Source organism: Juglans regia, chromosome 9 (assembly GCF_001411555.2).
Source record: "Juglans regia cultivar Chandler chromosome 9, Walnut 2.0, whole genome shotgun sequence".
Classification (NCBI taxonomy): Eukaryota; Viridiplantae; Streptophyta; class Magnoliopsida; order Fagales; family Juglandaceae; genus Juglans; species Juglans regia.
In genome coordinates this window covers 11,505,472-11,526,048 of record NC_049909.1, presented here as the reverse complement: position 1 = coordinate 11,526,048, position 20,577 = coordinate 11,505,472, and the positions used below count along the sequence as shown (strand labels likewise).

Genomic DNA, 20,577 nt, shown 5'->3' with positions numbered 1-20,577 from the left:
CACAAAAATTCTTAACCCTTCAAGATCTACAATATGAAATAAGCCAGATTAAGAAATAAATAATGGAATTAAAAATAAAAATAAAAAATTACAAAAAGAAGTAACAATCTTAAAAATTAACCAAGAATTTTATGAAAAACAAGAAGCCTTTCATCAAGATAAAAATTATATTCCCCAAATAGAATATATTCCTTGCATTGAAGAGGAAGAATTGTTTTAGGAATAGTCACAAGAATGAATTACGAGAAATAGCATGCTAAAATAAAAAATAGTTATTAAGAAGGATTTTGAATCCAAAGTAATTGCTTTAATAGACTCATGAGCAGACCGAAATTGTATCCAAAAAGGAATAGTACCAACCAAGTATAAATGGAAGCAAAATGAAGATAGAATACAAATTATCAATGGCACATGTGTGCAAAGATGGAGCATGCTTTGAGTTATTATTAGTTATACTCACCATCTATACACCACATACTTGTTAGGATGACTTGTTTGTATACCCTCACTCCACCTAACACCCCGACCCTCATCATCTATACCCTCATCGCTAAATTTTATTAGTTAGTTCTTCTTCAATTCTTTTGTATTTAATTTCTTCTTTTAAATAATTTAAGTGTCTTGTCTTGTTTTGTATGAGATTGTTTTTTCTTGAAATGGATACTTTCTTTTAGTGTCTAGGGTTCTGGCTTGTTTGTGAATTCAAATTTTACTTCTTGCCCTAAAGACGATAGTTGTAATTACATTATTATCTATTATAAATGGATAGAATAAATTATCAATGGCACATGTACAAAAAATACACCCGTTACCAAATTATCAATGGCACATGTGTGCAAAGTTATTTCTCACTAAACTAATTGAATTATTCTACTCATCATCTATATACCACATATTTACTATGAAAAAAGTAAAAAAAATTAAAAGAGATATAGTGTGTGGACTGCTAAGTAAAATTATTATTCCCAAATACAGCATAAATAGTGACCAAGAACAAATCTGATTCAAACCCATTTATCTTTTTCTTTTAATAATTATTCTACAGTCTAAATTTTGTCATCTCCGATCACAATCGATTTTAAGTGATTTGATAAAGAAAGCTACTTAAAATGTATCAAATCACCAAATATAACAAGAGATAATAAAGTCTAGAATGAAAAATAGAGTTTTTTTTTTTTCAATTTATATGCCATGAGCTTTTTTTTCCCGTCTATCGTCAAATCTTGACACCAACACAGTAATCACAAAGATGAATATGTACTTTTCCAAGATAGACATTACTGTTTTTTTTTTAAGCAAGTGAGTTTTCATTCAAATAAGGAAAAGATAATACATGTTGAGGCAGTGAGGTTTCCCAACAAACGTCCTAGTATAATAACTACAGTGCAAATGTAGAAGGAAAAAAAAAGGTTTTGGGACCAATTTCGTAGTCCCCACCCATGCCCTATAAAGAGGACGTGGTCTTAAAATATGATTTTGGCTATGCAAACTGTGAAACCACAATTGAAGGTGGTGGAAGTTGTGAGTGCACTACAGCCGCCGATCCGCCGCAGATGAACTGATCTGCGGCGGATCATCTTTCTTCCCACGCACCGATGGTTGAGAGGTGAGATAGGATAGATTTGAAAGATCTTAAGGTGGGGGGTTTGCTGGTGTAGCGCGTGTAGCCGACGGGCTCGTCGAGGCAAACGGCGCGTGAAGGCCACTTGTCGAGATTTTCGTCGCGGTTCCACGTTGTCCCAATAGATCGGCGGCTGTAGGGTTACGCGGTGGGGCGTGTATCAACTGTTGGTCGCCGAAGTGCAATAGATCTGACCAAAACAAAACCAATGGAGAGGAGAGAATAAAAACACTACCATGAAAGCCAAAACATATACACAAAGTGGTATTGAAAATGGAACGGAGAGGAGGGTGAAAGCCACTGGTAGAGAGAAACGAGAGTTTCTCTTTCTAAAACCCACGGAAGGCAAGTGACATTACGAAAAGGCGCATTTTGGTTGAAAAAAATGAATGGACTCTCCGGGATTCTAGAGCTTGGAATAGGCTCTGATCATGAGGTGGTTGGCAAAGACGTTCCAAGACCAAACTTCGGTCCACCCTAATATCAAACCATCACTTCCGTCCATAAAATTCCACCAAGAACCCATACCACACGATCTATGAGCAAATTTTGTATGTCTTTACATCAACCGCGAAAGATATTGAATTTGCATTCAGAAAACTAGTCCAAGCATCACATCTTTCGAGTGCACAAATTCATCTGAGCAGAATGTACAACAAAAACCCATAAAGATAATAACTTCAAACTGGTTTTTCTTTTTATTGGAGCCGAATGTTCAGAATAAAGTACTAACTAATCTCGGGATACACAGGCAACTTCAAACTAGAACACATACTTTTTCAATGACTATCCAAGGCAATCTATCAATATACGACAAAATGCCATAGCTATCGGGTTGTTTGGGTATGTTCACGTGTGTGAAAGTCATAGAGATCAAGGCTCAGCAGCGTTTTACAGAGTAGTGCCAAAGATGACAAACACAAAAATGTAGTCAATAGCAATGAGCAATGAGCAGCAACACACAGGCTATAGAACATGAAACCACATCAAGCTTCAAACCAAAGGTGAAAAAAAGGAAAACTGGGCTCGACACATCAGTTTATTAGAGGAAATAAACACATTCTCTCCGTATTATCTCAAAGCTCACACTCGCAAAATTAACAACATACCGACTCTTCTATCAATGATTTATACCGGAGTAGCATATTACCTATATATCAAGGAAAGGGAATTCCAAAACCTCTTCTTGTACACTACAACAGAGCATCCCAACTCTTGCTTCAAAACCCACCATCTGTGGGATATAAATTTCTCATAGTAGTTATTCTGCCACCACATTGTCAGCTACCACCTTAACTTCTCCATGCGTGTCAGTTTGGCTGAATTTCTCACCTTCGCCTGCAACTTCTTCGTGCCTACCAAGTTGGCTGAAGTTTCCCTTCTGCTTGAATAGTTGATTGTGGTGGTGCTTACAATAGAGACGATGCTCGTGGGCCACATAGTTTGATGGGCTGATCACACAGCCTCCATGAGTGCACCTAAAACAAGCCTTATGGTATGATACACCATCAACTGCCACCTGAAAAGAAGAAAGGAAAGGGGAGAAAAAAACAATCAGGGTAATGCGCCATCTCTCTCTCAACTTTGAATGTGCTTAACAGCTTGCTGACTTCTTCAAGCACCAACATGAGCAATCTTTAGCCCACAGTATAACCTCAATTTATTACTCATACTGTGGATATGTGGAAAAATACTAATATAACTTCACTTTCTTTCTTGAGCAGCATTTCCCATTATATTAAAGAGAGATATATAAGAGGAAGGGATTGAGGGCCCAACAAATACCCCATTATAACAAATACAGTGCATGAAAGGATCGCCACAAAAGGGGTTTTTTTATGCAATCCTGCTAGGGGAGTATTATACTGCAACCAAAATCTGTTTAGGGAATGCATTGGAATCGACTGCTTCAGAGCATCAAGAGAAATTTTCCATGACCTTATCCTCCATAACCCTGGAAAAGGAACCAAGAATGATAGTCTACTTTTCGGCTAAAGAGAAATTATCCCTCGGAGTAGGAAGCAAACCTGTTAAAGTGCTATCGGAAAGGGAGCGTGTGGGCCACATATGCATGTTGAATCTCTAATCCAGTGATGTAGACTGTGGAGTGCTAGATTGGCAGGTGGCCAGAATAGGGGGCACGTGGTGGCTATAGTGTGCAGATGGTGGCAACTCGGAGGCTCTAACTTCTGAACAGAAGGGAGGAGAAAATTGGGGAAAAGAGAAGAGAAAGGCCAAAAAATGAACAAGAGTCACGCTAGTAGAGACTGGTAAAAAAATCTGATCAAAATAGGTTCGGAGGCCACAACTTGGAGGTGGTGCGTGGCAGCCACCTACGCTCATTGGTGGTACTTGGCAGCCAAGTGCTGCTGGGATGGCCCAACTGATGGTTGGCGAGGGTGATCAGATGGCAGCGATTCTAGTGGCAAGGTACGTGGTGGTTTTGTGGATGGAATGTTCTAGATCCATTCTCCAAGGCCTAAGAAAAAGGAATTAAAAGTAGAAGAGAAAAGGGGGGGCAGGGAAAGAGGTAGAGTAAGGGAGAGCTGGAAAAGTGGTAGATTGTCGAATATGGAGAAGGATAGGAGGAAATGAGAGGGGTTTGGGTGGAGGGGATGGGGGTGGGGGGGGGGGGTTCAGGGGGGGGGGTTTCCTGACTCCACTTAAAGTTGTTTGAGCAGTGATTTTCCTAAATTCTTGTAATATTTTCCTCCAGCAATCAGAGGTTTTGATAGATGTACAACTTGCATGTTTTCCACTCACATCGACGAAGCTATTATGGATTCTCACATTTTACAAGTTTCTCGGAATCTCCATCCATCTGATATCATTTACTCTAACCTATTGTCTATTGATATCTGCCAACCAAAATGTGATATGTTGTCATAAATTTGTTCAAAGGACTAGAAAAATAACAACTACAACAAACTGAACTCGTCTCTTTTCTTCTTTCAATCTTTTTAGTGCAACAACAAGCATACATACAAGAGCATACAAGGTATTTGGATTGAGAAGAATAAACTTTAGTGCTTGAGTAGACACCCAAAACCTCATAACGATAAAAAATAAATCAACTTATACAGATCGCATAAGTGAATGTTGAACTGCTAAGATATACCTTTTCAATGGGGTAAACAGTTTTACTGCAAGCAACACACTTTTCTTTAGTTCCGCCAAACAAACTTGAAACTTTGCTGTTGGTCTGAACCTGAACAGCTCCACCCGAAATAAGACAACTTAAGTAATGATTAAGGATTTCCATATTAATCACAAGGAAAACTTCGCTCCTCTCATGGCTGAAATTGCTATGACTAGAAATTTCGATGACTAGAAAGAAAATGATCTAATTAAGGGTTTAGGCACCTGATTGGTAGATCTGTCAGCTCTAACAGTTTTTGGAGTGCCTGTAGAAGAGAAAAGGAAAAGGAACATATAAATCAACTCATCAATCAGATACAAGCAGAAGTGAATCTGCATGAAAACACACAATAATAGCCAATCACCTTCAAAACTTTTATCCAAGCTGCCAGTCATCTTAAACAGTTGATCAAAGTGAGGTTTGCAATATAGTACACCCTCAAAGGAGGAATAATTACTAAGCTGCAAAGACATCAAAGAAATGGGAATTAAGTATAGAAGCAGAAAAAAGAATTGCTTTCTACGTACTTTAGGACCTTTTAAGACACAGTATAGCCCAGAATCTCAAGAACCTACATCATTATTGAAAGATGACAAAAGTAAGTGCAAGAAAGATGCAAAAAGCGCTTGACAATTTACCTTGGCCAACTGAGAATGTTAAAGAGGTTATCTGGTGTTTAGTAAGAAAAAATCTCACACATAAATCAATCAGCATATCCCATATTGAAATTATCACTATAACAAACTAAAAATGTTTTAAATGAGCCCAATTCATTGCTTCAAAAAGCAGCCAATAAGTGCAACCCAATATTGAAGCACATCAAGATGTAGCAATTGATATCATGAAATCAGGGTACCACTTGAAAAACTTATATACCACATTTAGGCTTCAACCTCCCCATCTAAAATGCGTTCATAAAGCAGATAAATCTAGAGGCATCGATGGTGAGTTACTCTCTATTCCATTCATTTTGTTTGAGATGTTGGCCTATTGTCAAAGTGAAGGTTAATTGGATTGAGACAATCAAAAGGAAACTTTTAGTCGGTTATACAGCAGACAATATTACAAATAGCTATTGTTGCAAAGTATGACAGAACTGCTGCAGTTACCTAACGTAAATTTTCTTTAATAGGTAAAATAAGATTTTATAGAATCAAGAAAATAGGTGTAGCCCAAGTACACAAGAAGTATACAAAAGCGAACACCTAATTACAAATTAGGAACTAGAAAAAGATACAAGAAAATCAATAACACTAGCTCCATCGAATACAATAGCTGAAGCCCAAAGATATAAGGTATGGAAAAAGAAACGTCTAAGTTCATCCAGTGAGCATTTCCGATCTTCAAAACTCTGGCCATTCCTCTCAAACCAAATGCACCACATCACACAGAAGAATCAAATTCCATACAGCAGCATATTGAGAATTACCCAAAAGGTCTCTTCAACAAGCAAAGAGATCCACCACCCTCTTGGGCATTAACCACACCAATCCCATCCTGCTAAAAATCTCATCCCATAACACCCTTGCCACCTCATAGTGAAGTACTAAACGATCCACCGATTTGCCATGTTTTTTACACACACATAACACCAATCCCTAACAATCAGCCCACGCTTCCTCAAGTTTTCCAAGGTCTGAATTTTCCCAAGAAATGCTGTCCAACAAAAGAAAGCAACCTTGGAAGGCACCTTGCTTCTCCATATGCACTTACAAGGAAAAGGATTATGTTTCTAACATGACAAGACCTTGTACATAGATCTAACAGTGAACTTTGTATTTCAAGAATGAATCTCATCCTGTCCATTCCATCCCTACCAATACTTATAGCATACAACAAACTGAACAGATCGCTCGCCACTTCCACTATGGCTATTGGGTTGTATGTGGAGCCTGGTTTGTGAGCAGAAGAGGCGCAAACAAAAAGTTCACTCGACTGTCGCTCGACCTGGCACTCAAGTGAAGCTTAGGCAGTGAGTTCGCTCGAGGCGCACTCGACAGTGGGCTCGAGCTAACATCAGACAGATTATTTGCTCAAAATGTGCGTGATGTTAGGCTCGAGTGAAGCACTAACCCTAGTGTTCGCTCGAGCAGCGCTTGATAGACTATTCGAGCCAATGTTCAATTAGTTGTTCGCTCGAGCTGCGCTCGACACCCTCTCGAGCGAAGAACCCAATTTTGCCATATTAGGGTTTCCAGCGCCGTTTCTCTATATATGTGTATATATATATATATAATGTTTTGTTCTTTTGAGTAGATCAGTGAGTGTCAGATTGAATAGAGAGAGAGAGAGGAAAATGTGTGAGAGCATATTGTGAGAGAGAAAAATCCCTAGAGAGAGAGTTGAGAATGTGTGAGTAGAGTAGTGCTCTTGTAACTCACTGTATGATTTTAATCTCCTCTGTAATAGAATCTCATGCAGCTCTATGGATGTAGGCACGTTGCCAAACCACTTTAAATACTGTATCATGTGTGTGTGCTTGATTCCTGTGTTTCTGCATTTATTTCATTGTCTGTCTCAATATCGTTGTGTGTGGGTGTGGTTGCTCTTGTGCTTTACCACAACAATTGGAATCAGAGCTCCAAGGTTGGAGTTCGGGGCTGAATGATGTTTGAAGAAAACGTGAAGGTTGGAATCGAGAAATTTGATGGCACAGATTTTGGTCATTGGACGATATAGATCGAGGATTATTGCTATGGGAAGAGACTCTACCTTCCTCTATTAAGACTGAAGCTGGAGAGCATGAATGATACTAAGTGGAATCTGTTGGATCGATAGGTTATGGAGGTTATTTAGCTCACCTTGTCCAAATCAATGACGATCGAGGCCGGGGACTTGACAGGTCAAGTTCCAAGAACAGGGGTAGGAGCAGGAAGAGATCTGGTTAGCAGATCACTTATTAGAATTGTAGCAAGTTGGCCACATCAAAAGAGACTGTTAGAATCAGAAACAGAACGAGGATGACACTGTGAACACGGTGGGAGACTGTTGGGTTGTATGTGGAGCCTGGTTTGTGAGCAGAAAAGGCGTAGATTGAAAGTTCGTTCGACCTAGCACTCAAGCGAAGCTCAGGCAGTGAATTTGCTCGAGGTGCACTCGATAGTGAGCTCGAGCGAACGTCAAACAGACTGTTCGCTCGAGGTGTGTGTGATGTTGGGCTTGAGCAAAGCACTAACCCTAGTGTTCGCTTGAGCAACACTTGATAGACCGTTCGAGCCAATGTTCAATTGGTTGTTCGCTTGAGGTGCGCTCGACAACCTCTCGAGCGAAGAACCCAGTTCTGCTGTATTAGGGTTTCCAGCACCGTTTATATATATATATATATGTAATGTTTTGTTCTCTTGAGTAGATCAGTGAATGTCAAATTGAATAGAGAGAGAGGCAAAAGATGTGAGAGCATATTGTGAGAGAGAATAAACCCTAGAGAGAGTTGAAATTGTGTGAGTAGAGTGGTGCTTGTAACTCATTGTATGACTGTAATCTCCTCTGGAATAAAATTTCCTGCAACTCTATGGATGTAAACACGTTTGCCGAACCACATTAAATATTGTATGTCGTGTGTGTGTGCACTTGATTCCTGTGTTTTCGTATTTATTTCACTATCTGTCTCGATATCGTTGTGTGTGGGTGTGGTTGCTCTGGTGCTTTACCACAATAGGGCTGTGATACCTAACGGAAATTTTAAAAACCATACCCTTGTAATACTAAAGTTTATTCCTTCCACTTGCATAAAAGTTGTAAATCAGTGTGTGATTGCTAAAATCAACGGTGGAGATTATACCTTGAATGTTTTTTTTTTGTTTTTTTTTTATAAGTACCTTTTGAATGGATTATCCAATATAATTTGTGAAAATAGCTATGATGATCAAACCCAGTCACACATTGAGCCAGCCATCTTGGCTGATAAACTTCAATCCATTCATGGTCTCTACAATGTAACTAACATAATAATGCCAATTGAAAACTCCATTCCAAATGCTTAAAATATGTTTTCTTGGGTCCTACTACTCAGAAATTCTGAAGTTCTCTAAATTCAGAAAAAAATAAAAAACAGTCAAATAGATCTCAAATAGCATCCAAACTTTCTAAGCAAATTCTTATCTATTTTACCGCTTATACTGTTATACTGGCAAGGGTTATTCAAATATTTTCCTAACTGTTCTTTAGGATTTCATTGATCCTATTTGATCCAAACTTCTATGTTAAATTACAGTCCAACTGAAAACTCATTTATGCAACGCATACCTAGTCAGCTTAACGAGAAGATTTTTGAATAAATCAAGATTTTACTCCAAAAAACTCAATTTTTTCAGAAGATCAACACCACCATCCAAAATCAGAAAAATGATCATCATGAAGCATGAGTCCGTCATCAATCAAACACAGTATTACAATCCATCACCATAATACTCATTTCCAAGTGCTCCATATAAAGCTCACGAAAATAATCCACAGACAAAACCCAGGTGAGGATATCCATAATCAAGTATACAAGTGACAAAACAAGGAATTGGGCACATAAAGAGGTCAAAACCATGAAAATGTCAACGAAGTGTTCCCATGTGTTTCTCTATTGGAGAAGGACTCTCCTTTTATTAGGATTGTTACCTTGAGGGTACCCTTGCAGTGGTGGCATCTGAAGCAGGCCTTGTGGTAGACCTTGTTATCAGCAGTAAGCTGATCAACCAAGTACACAGTCTTGTCACAGGCCTTGCACTTCTGGGTAGTCCCTGCAAATGTTGCCATCCCAAGAAATCTTCCACACCCAGAAATCTAAAACCCAGACCCAATAAAATGAAAAATTCCAAATACTTTTCTCTCTTTCGCAAACTCTCTATCGTACTGTTTCAAAACTCGAGTCTTTACAGCTAAAAATGGGTCTCCGTTGGACTCCGGGCAATATAGAAATTGCCAGCATTGTATATCGGGGACAATTTGGTAACTATGGGTCCAAATAATGATGGGTTTGGCTTACACCTAACTATGGGTCCAAGTGCTTATTACGGTAATGCCCTTGAAATGACACGTGTCCAGCTGGGATTTGTCTCTTCTCTACTGCCAGTGGAGAGTAAAAAGTAAATTTTGAAAGAGATTCGAACATATCGCGATTTTTACGTGCCTCTTGAGTTTTATACCACTCTCTTGAATCGGCGCGTGAGTAAATAGCAACAATATTAATATGTTATAATTATTGCAAAAGAGTTTTGTCTAAAAAATAATAATAAAATAAAATAAAAAGGTGTCATGGGTACAAGTTTTGATAATCTTCTTCACTTCTCTCTTTCAATATTCTAATTTAATTTACTTGAAAAAACAATTAAGAGATTTAATTCATCTAAAAATATGGGAGATTTTTAAGGATTTTAACACCTAAATATAATTAGAATAATATTAAACCTCATATAAATCTCAATTAACACCTAAATATATATAATTTTGTCAACAGAGCTCTTAACATTGCTCTATAAAATATTATACACCAATGATAAAATATTATTCACTTCTTTTTCATCAAAATGAAGAGAGATAAGAAGTCTCAATCTTCAATCAAATAAATGAAATATTATACACTGCAAATGATTTTTTATCTTCTATTTTTTTTTTCCCTTTTAGCAAGTGTGATGTATGGTTGATTACTAGAAGAATTTAATTAGTTTAACAAAAATAAAACAAAAAAAAAATATAATGTATGAGATGACGAGTAGCAAATTTCAATATTTATCTTAAACTTCTAGTTTCATGTGTATCATTTTTAAAATTCAAGATCTGCTCAATCCAATATAATCATATTATAATAGAAGCTATTATTATTGCCATGTTCAAAGTTATATCGTGTCATGTTCGAATTTTCATGTAATAATAAAAATCTAGAGTAAGGTTTTAATTTTTCATGTTCATGATTTGTCAAGCGATCATAATCACATCATTAATTGAGAATGTTGTATACATATTTTTTGGAGTTCAAATTTCTTCCTTTTGCTTGAGATCTAAGATTCGATTTGGATATATTTAAATAATGAAATGAGATGAAAATTCTGTAAATAATAATGAAATTGTTTAAATTAAGATGTGCATTAAGTTTAAAAAAATGAAAAAAAAAAAGTTAGATAAAAATATTATAATATTTGAAAAATTATATTATTTTTTAGGTTTAAGTAACATTTACAAAAAAAAAAAAAAAACGCAAAATTTAAGTACGAGATATCATCTCACTTTCTAACTAACCCCATAATCTATTTTCCTTAAACCTAGAGGGGCTGTCAGAATCATTAATTTCAGGCGCCCCCCGCCCAAAATAATCCGAAGTTTCAGGCCAAAAACATTTGAACGGAGGAATGAACGAAGAGCGTGGATATCACCCATGAATTAGGCGAAAAGAAAAAGTTGGCATTAAAAATATAATGTGGGGGCATTCATATCTATCAATATATACATAAGTTTTGGGACAGAGAGCCAGAAAATATTCTTGTGTGTGGGCCTGGACAGGACAGTAATGATGAGGTCAGAATCCACCTTTCAAAATAAAATTTTGTCATTGTTATATTATATATTATCTTCTAGTGATGTGAGTGCTTGCACGTTGTACATCTCTATCTCAATCATTCTATTACTCCTCTTAATTTCAAAATGAATTTTTACATTTTATATTTTTAAAAAAAATATTAATTATAAAAAATAAAAATATATAATAATTAATATATAATAAATTTTAAAAAAATAAATATCTTTTATTAGAAGAATCCACTTTTCTATTTAAAATTTAAGGTTTGTACTCTTTTCACAATATTTACAGGAATTTTCATAATATTTTAAACAATAATATTTTTTTAAAAAATAGTTTTTTTTTTATAAATTATTTTATAAAAATAACATCATTTTATAAAAATATTTTTATTTTATAATATCTGTTGTAAAATATATTAAGCAGGTATCATTACTCAATGTAAAAAATATACCACAATCCCACTTTGATCAAGAGCAGCCTTTTATTACGGTTCCCTTCTCAATTCAACCAAGGAACATGTTTTATTTAACAAAAGAGCAAAGCAATAGAATGGAGCGGAGAGTTTTGTTTAAGATACAGACTTTCATAGAAAAATTAATGATGATCGAATAATGATCAAATTCATTCGTTAATCAGCAGTACATATAACAAATTAAATATTAAATATAGAACCTCGTGATTGTACAAATATAATGTTATCTATTGACAATAACTGTCAAAATTTTTAAGTCCCGATTAGATACAGTCTCATATTATCATTATAACTTTCTCAAATTCTCATATAAAATATAATAAACAATTCAACTTTTTCAAATCTCAAAATAATAATAATATTAAAAAATAATATTTTATTCAACTTTCAACAAAAACCATATCATACTACTATCCGGCCTTAATATCACATGACCCTACTAGAGAGCAGGATTTAATCAGGTTAGAAAATGAAAGAGCCATTGGATTTATTCAGGTTAGAAAATCAGAGCAATAAAAACATCTGAATATTCATTGCATTGATTCTCCAACACCCAATCAAACACACCCAGTCTTCCCTACCGTCATCAATGGTTTCCCATTCTCTATCAAGACGTATAAACCTTGCAATGAAGGAATGCAGGTCAGTTGGTTTCCTTCTTAATGTCCGAGGCCAAAAGCCCTCAGTTGCAATAACGACAGATTAAATAAAATAAAACCCAACACAGATCGACAAAGCAGAAGGTTGAGTACAAACATTTCTCGCCATTGTTTTTACTGCTTATTTTACCCAAAAGAAAAAAAAATGCAACTTGCATTTTTTTTAAAGTCTAGCATCATTCCAAACAATTATACATCTCATTATTCCTCTTTTTTCTTTTTCTTTTTCCTTCACACTTACTCACTACCGCCTGCTGCCGACGCTTGTTTGCGAGCTTCTTCTCGCATTACCGCCTTAACATATATTTCGTAGCAGCAACCTGAAACAAGCATGCATCATTAACACTGATGAAATCTTTGAAAGTGGAAACAAGTAAAAGAAGACTATATTCGTTGTGGCATAATTAATGAATGCAGGTATTCATTTGTCACTACCGACATAAACAACCATATTTTGTTTATCTAACAACTAACCACAATGATTCCTAATATCAAATAAAGAGGCAGTTGCTTATATTAAGCAGTCTAAATGACTACTATCAACCTATTCCATATGTACAGAATGATCGGATTAAAATGGAGCAGAAAGAAAATTAGTAGACAGCCAACAACTTAGCAGATTATAGGACCATGTATAATGCCTACTGTGAAAAAGATTTGAGCAGTCAAGAAAAATAAGTTTTGTACAATGATGCGGGCTATATGGCATTTGTTACCACAATTTTCACAATCAATATCCCAGACAGAAAAGGTCTAAATGGTCGTGCCAGAAGTGATCAGTTGTCAGTTGAAATAAAAGCAGAGGTGGTACTCATAAGTGCGTGCATGTAAAACCACTTTACCAATAAGGTCAGTAATGTTGCATCAACAAGTTCCCTAACACCCGTTAATAAGAGTTCCATAAACTTCAAGAGGTTTAAACATTATGACAAAACGATTTATTAAAGCTTAAATATTAAACTTGACAATCCCACATATTAAAAAATTAGGAGAAACATACTTACAAAAAAAAAACTTGGGAAAAGCATAATGCCCTTAATTTCTCTTTTAATTAAGTAATAAGAATTTTATTTTAAGCACAAAAGGCACAATCCAAGAACAGCAAGATGCTTACAAGAAATTCACGTAACTTGAGATAGGAAAAAAAAAAAAAAAAGGAAGAAAATTATGCAAACTCATCCCATTTAGATCTATGGAAGCTTTCCAAAGGAGGGGAGTATTGAGAAAGAAAGTCTTGATGTCCTCCATTGTCCGTTTGTGGTCCATGAAATTTTTATCATTCTCTTCCCTCCAAATACATCACATAAGGCGTGAGTGAATTATTTTCCAGATTGCAGAAATTTGTGGACTACATCCTAATCCTCCCCATGAGTGTAAAAGATCCACTATCCTTCTAGGCTTGACACAAACCAACTTGGCCAAATAAAACATTCCACAAAGCACAGGCCACCTCGAGATGTGGTAAAAGATGATCCAAATGCCATAAACTCATCCTAAATGAAATCCAAATAGTTCATTTGATAAACGTGTATTTCAATCTTTACAAGGTAAATTGTCTCCTCTACTGGCTCTGGCCCATGGACTCATTCTCATCATTATTTTGATAGTTTTAAAACATAAAACCAAAATGAGTTGAATATTTAGTAAGTAGGACATCATATCATAAAAACCTTATCAAGCTGATTTTCTTTGAAAACATAGTTTAAACATATTTTAACATCGCATGCATAGGGCTTAGGGTTTATAGTTTAGGCTTTCGGGGTTTGGTTGTGCATCGAGCCACATCCCGCAGCCACAAGGAAAGCTGCTTATGGATGTGAATATCCTGGTGGTCCACAACTTTTAACGTCCTTCAGTGTGACCTGCACATTCACCTTTTTGCTCCAATACCTTCAAATCATCATATGGCCTAAAAACAGGAACTTTAGAAAACCATACATTCATCATCTTGCTTCTTCTTTATTTATTTATTTTTTGCTTCATTAACTTTCACCATAGCATATGCATTTCATATCACATAGGATGAGCATGCACATTTATAACATTTGCAAAATTAATTTTCATAACATATCATATAAGAAAGCCTTACAAAGTAACATGTAACTTGAAAATTCTTTTGTGAAAATGTAAATTTCAAACTAAAAAGAAAAGGGCATGATCATCCCATTTACCTTGCTTCCTTAAGTTTGCAAAATAGATAATTCTGTAATAATATAAAGAAAACATCCATTGTCATTGCTCTATTCTTAGGCATTTTTCTAGTGTTTGAGTCCCTTCTATACATACTTTTAAACAATGCTAGACCTGATTTCCTTGCTTCATTTTTTATCATTAAAAAATAGAGATTATTTTTGTGGATTTTACATAGGATAAATATACAAAGCCCCCTCAAACTAGCACCCAATTTTCAATCACTCCCAAGCTATCAATTTGGCAATCACCCCCCCTTCAACCACCAAAACATTATTGAAAAGCTTTAAACTACTGCTTGCAATCTGAGGGCCTGCTGATAGAGCTGGGTGGGGGGAGGCAATACTAGTTATCAGGTCAGAGAGACACCTAGTAAACACTATGAGCTTCTTTGACATGTCCTTATGTCTCACTCCACATTCACTAAATAAGTGTTTATGAGGTTCTAACCTAAAAACATTACTTCCTTACTGCAATTTAACTCAAGGGGGGTAGCATAACAATGTAAAATATAACTTGAATAAAAGAAAAATAAAATGAAAGTATAAAATCAGGAAAATTATCAAGATATACATAACTGATGAAGTGACTTCAGCAGATACTATTTTTAGTGTAAACTGCCATTTTGGGTAGAGCTCATGAGACTTCAGCAGAAAATGATGATCTGCAGGTAGAGCTGATGATGTGGATCTTGGTTGGAAGAAGAGCAGAAGGGATGAAAGCTGTAGTGAGTGATGTGTTTTATGTGGTCATGGATGGACTTACACGAACTCTATGAGTTGATAATTTCCATTGCTGTTACTTATTTCAATTTTTTCAAGACTTTTGGCATGTGATGATTAGAATTATTAGATTGATGAACCACCTCAAGGGCCAAAACTGCTAATAAAGCACTCCGAATCAAATTTTCTAAACATGTTTTAGTGCCCTATTGTATCAATTCAAAATCGATTTCTCCATACATAAGTGGCCCGCTGGGTGTTTGGTAACTGTAAGATAAACAGGCTATTTTGGCATAATCACCAAACCCTTAACAAAAGTATCAATGCTAATTGAATTTTCATAGAGCAATTCCAGACTAGAACACCCATAAACCATTTTATTTAACTTGTAGATAAAGTGTCCTACCTGCAACAACAACAAGAGTTAGAACATCACCAACTCTTTTGAGTCGCCACACACTCTTTTTATGTGATTTGAATCGCTTCAAAGCTGCATCGTCGGCCAAGAGCTGCAAAACGATTCAGCTTAGCACAAGAAAATCACAAGTGAAGCAATGAAATCACATATCACGTAAATTACCAGGCTCCTAAAATGACACAATCTGTTGATGTAAAAATAATTTCGTACCATCTAGATTTTCACCATCAATTTACAAAACCATAGTCAAAGTTGTCCTAAAAAAAAGTTGAAATATGGTCAAATGGGCGGGTTTGATCGAGACTGGATAGATTCTTAGTTTCTCCTTCGTGGGAAGCTAAATATCTGGAAGTAAGTCAGAAAAGACTAGCCTGAGTCAATTCAGATCATTATCCTATCCTTTTGGATTGTGGGGGTATTCCAAGGGGGTAACGGTATTTCAAGTTTGAAAATATGTGGCTAACAGCAGATGTGTTTGTAGAGATGGTTCGTGTTTAGTGGTCTTCATATCAGTTTTTTGGTACTCCATGTAACATTCTTGCAAGCAAGTTAAAGGCACTAAAACAAGACTTGAAGAAGTGGAATTTGGAAGTTTTTGGTCACATTGATAATCAGAAGATTACACTGTTGGAGGAACTACAAGAACTTGAGAATAAAGAGTTTTTTTGAGATAATTTGGAGGAGGTGTTATTGAGGAAGGGATTGGTTATGGCAAACTTGGAGATGGTTTTGTCATCAGAGGAGATTTCATGGCGTCAAAAATCTAGGGCACTTTGGTTGAAAGAAGGCGATAGGTGTACAAAGTTCTTTCACAAAGTAGCTAATTCACATCGGCATAACAATGCCATCGAGTCATTTCAATCAGGATCTCAGGTGATATCTTCTCCTTCCGAGCTAGAAAATCACATAGTACAGTACTATGAGTCCCTTCTCACAAAATCGGTTCCTTGGAGGTTGAAACTTGATGCCTTGCATTTTGAGGCAATTGATTCGCAGAGTGTGAGTGCATTGGAGAGACCTTTTGTTGAAGAAGAGATTTACAAGGTCATATCTGGCATGGCCAAGGATAAAGCGCCGAGGCCGAATGGTTTCTCAATGGGGTTCTTTCAAATTTGCTGGAATATTGTGAAAGGTGATGTTATGCAGGTTTTCAAAGAATTTCACTCTTGTCAAAAGTTTGAAAAGTCCCTTAATGCGACCTTTATTGTTCTTATTTCTAAGAAACACGGGACTTCGACTATTGAAGACTTTCGGCCTATAAGTCTGGTTAGTAGCCTATATAAGATAATCTTGAAGGTTCTCGCTAACCGGCTTAATCCGGTGTTGGAACATATTATCTCCAAGTCCCAAAACGCATTTATCCGTGGGAGACAAATTCTTGATTCAGTACTTATTGCAAAGGAGTACTTGGACTACAGATTACGGGAGGGAGGTTCAGTTGTTCTGTGCAAGCTTGACATGAAGAAGACTTATGATCATGTGAATTGAGAATTTCTCTTATACATGCTTGAGAGATGTGGTTTTGGGGATAGGTGGATTGCATGGATGCATCATTGTATTTCAACCGCCCGGTTCTCAGTTCTGGTTAATGGCACGTGCTGATTTTTTTGATAGTTCGCGGGGATTGCGGCAGGAAAATCCTTTATCTCCTCCTTTATTTGCTATAGTTATGGAGGCTTTAAGTAGGATGGTGCAGGCTGTTGTTGGGGGAGGTTTCTTATCGAGTTTCCAGGTGGGCAATGGTTATGGTGGCCCTATTGTTATCTCACACATTCTTTTTGCAGATGATACGCTAGTTTTTTACGAAGCAAAGAGTAGCTAGATCCAAACTTTGAGAGCTTTGTTACTTTGCTTTGAGGCAGTGTCGAGACTAAAGGTGAATCTGGGCAAGTTTGAGATGGTTCCTGTGGGTCTAATATTCTCAGGTTAGCTAACATCCTAGATTGTAAGGTGTCCTCTTTCCCAATGAAATATCTGGGTCTCCCGCTAGAAGCAACATTCAATAATAGAACTATATGGGATGGGGTAGTGGAGAAAATAGAGAAAATGTTGGCTAACTGGAAACAGGTGTATAAAAGGGGGCCGCCTCACTCTTATCAAAAGCACTCTCATTAATCTCCCCACTTATTTTTTTTCTTTGTTTCCTATGCCTGTAGGGGTGGTGAACAGAACGGAGAAACTCTTTAGGACGTTCTTATGGGGAGGCATGGGGGAGGGGAAGAAATTCTATTTGATTAGATGGAAGACTGTATGTGTCTCAGTTGTGAATGGGGGGTTGGGTGTATGTAACTTGATAACTTTCAATAAAGCTTTTATTGGGAAAATGACTCTGGAAATATCATTTGGAGGGGAGATCATTGTGGAAGGATATTATTGACGCTAGATATGATGTTGCTTGGGGTGGTTGGTGCTCTAAGGAATTTAGCGGGGGCTATGGGGTGGGTTTATGGAAAGTATATAAGGAAGGGTTGTCCATGTTTTGCAAATCAAATTCGCTTTGTAGTTGGTGAGGGCAGTCGTATCAGATTTTGGCGGGATGTGTGATGTGGAATCCAAGCTTTGGAAAGGATTTTTCCGGTCTTATACTGTATTGCAGTTAATAGGGAGGTCTCAGTGGCTGACGTGCGTATATTCTCTCATGGTGCGCACCTGTGGAATATCCTTTTTAATAAGGATTTTTATGATTGGGAATTACCTATTGTTTCAGAATTTTTCAGCTTAATATATTCCACGGATATCTCTTGACACAACGAGATAGTTTGAAGTTTAGGTCTAATAACCACAAGTTATGTACAGCTAAGGAGTATTATAGCATCTTGACAACACAACTTGATATTGCTCCGTTCCCTAGAAAGAATATTTGGAGTTCTCGTGTGCCCTCTAGAGTAGCTTTTTTTTGTTTGAAGTGCAACTCTTGGGAACATATTGACCAAGGAAAACTTGAGAAGGAGAGGATGTGTAGTGTTGGATTGGTGCTATATGTGTAAGAAGAATGAAGAATCTGTGGACCATCTATTACTACACTGTGAGGTAACAAGGGTGTTGTGTGATGAGATATTTCTAAGGGTTGATATTGTCTGGGTTATGCCTATGAGGGTGGTGGATTTGTTGGGATGTTGGTCAAAGTTGCAAGGTTGCCAGCAAGTGGTAGCAGTGTAGAAGATGATTCCGTTGTGTATTTTGTAGTGTATTTGGACGGAAAGGAATGCGTGCAGCTTTGAAGATAAGGAACGCACAATAACTGAGTTGAAAATTTTTTTTCTCCACACTCTAATGTGTTGATTTTCTACTATTGTATCACATGGGGACAATGTTCAAGATTTTTTGTCTTTAATTTATCGCTTTTAGAATGTATTTAGGAGTTCTTATGTATACGTCTGTGTACAAGGAATATGTCTATTTCATTCATATATATAATATCTCTCTTTACTGATAATAATAATAATAAAAAAAAAAAGTTAAAATATTTCATAGAAAATACTACCATAACGTCCCGCAAAAATTTCACGAACCAAAATTAAGAAAGTTTTTGACCTGTTTGATTCGGTGTTCTTGCCATTAATTTGACCAAATCTAGCTTCTTTTTTTCTTTTTACAAATAATTTGACATAATCTAGCTTTGAAATTGATTAACGACAGTTTTGTTAAATATTTCAGATACGAAGAAAATCGCACCAATATGCATATTTAATAGGCATATTTATTAAAATATATGCATACGTAAGATTATATATCCCACACATACACGGACAGCTGAAGAGAGCGAAAACAGAAGAGGGACTCACGGCTTTCTCGCGAGGCCCAGGTTCCATGTGGTATGCGCGGCGGATCAGAGAGATCGAATCCTCTGTTTTCTGCTTCATCAGATCGTAAAACCGGAGTGAAAAAACATGAGATATGAAAACGACATCGATGCAAGGGGGAACGAGTAGAAGAGAGGGAGTGTACCTGGGAATGAGCACGGAAATTGGAAGCGATGCCCATTTTATTGAGCAAGAACGCCATTTTCGGTCAAGTTTCAGAGCTATGAGAGGGATCAGCGGAGTAGAGGAGCAGCGGCTAAGGGATGCAGCAGTTCTGAAGAGAGAACGGAGTTGCGGAGGTGGAAAAATAAATAAATAAATTGGTTATTTTGCGGTACCCTCTTAATTTTCCGGAAGAAAAATAATAGGCATCCAATTATTTTATAAAATAATTTTAAAAAAATAATATTGTTTTAAAAAACATCTTTAATTTAAAATATAATTATATACAAAAATTTAAAAGGAAAGACAAATTTATTAAATATTTATTTATATAAAACTATTGTACTTTTAATATATTGTAAGAAGTAAGAGTACTAGTATTGGATTTATCAAAATAATAATATAATATTTTTATTTTTTCTTTCATATTTTACAATTATACTAACCATATTTAATTAATAATTTAATTTGATATTCAAATTATTATTTCTCAATTAATTTTTTTCATCAACCTAATTATCCAACAAACACATTTTGACAACTCTTCTTCTACCCAACAATCATATATAGAATTTATGAGACTAACAAACACATTTATAATTCTTCCATCCAATAAACATATTATGCAAATATTTCTTCTACCCACCACATCCACATGCATGGGAGCATAATCTAGATATTCCATAAAAGTTTATTTTATTTTATTATCAAATAGACTTATACATCAAACACATTTCAAGTACCCCTTGATATTAAATCTTAAAACCTAAAAATATATCATAGAGTAACAGCAATTTCATTTAGCTCTAGGTTTACAGGCCTTCACAACCACTAAAATCAATCCACTCAAGTTGGATCGACACCTCCCCAGACTCCACATTTCTCA

At 36.2% G+C, this 20,577-nt stretch overlaps 2 protein-coding genes across 2 annotated transcripts; both read right to left on the bottom strand.

The window, feature by feature from the left end:
• Positions 1-2,289: 2,289 nt before the first annotated feature.
• On the bottom strand, positions 2,290-9,649 carry LOC109018762 (LIM domain-containing protein WLIM1-like). The gene is made up of 5 exons (XM_019000943.2): positions 9,369-9,649; positions 5,125-5,221; positions 4,985-5,025; positions 4,740-4,829; positions 2,290-3,140 (listed from the first exon to the last, which is right to left on the bottom strand). Exons 1-5 carry the CDS (start codon positions 9,504-9,506, stop codon positions 2,883-2,885), a joined length of 624 nt encoding a protein of 207 aa, XP_018856488.1. The 5' UTR covers positions 9,507-9,649; the 3' UTR covers positions 2,290-2,882.
• Positions 9,650-12,249: 2,600 nt separating this feature from the next.
• LOC109018764 (succinate dehydrogenase subunit 7B, mitochondrial) lies at positions 12,250-19,860 on the bottom strand. The gene is made up of 4 exons (XM_019000945.2): positions 19,675-19,860; positions 19,512-19,580; positions 15,715-15,817; positions 12,250-12,716 (listed from the first exon to the last, which is right to left on the bottom strand). Exons 1-4 carry the CDS (start codon positions 19,729-19,731, stop codon positions 12,634-12,636), a joined length of 312 nt encoding a protein of 103 aa, XP_018856490.2. The 5' UTR covers positions 19,732-19,860; the 3' UTR covers positions 12,250-12,633.
• Positions 19,861-20,577: the final 717 nt, after the last annotated feature.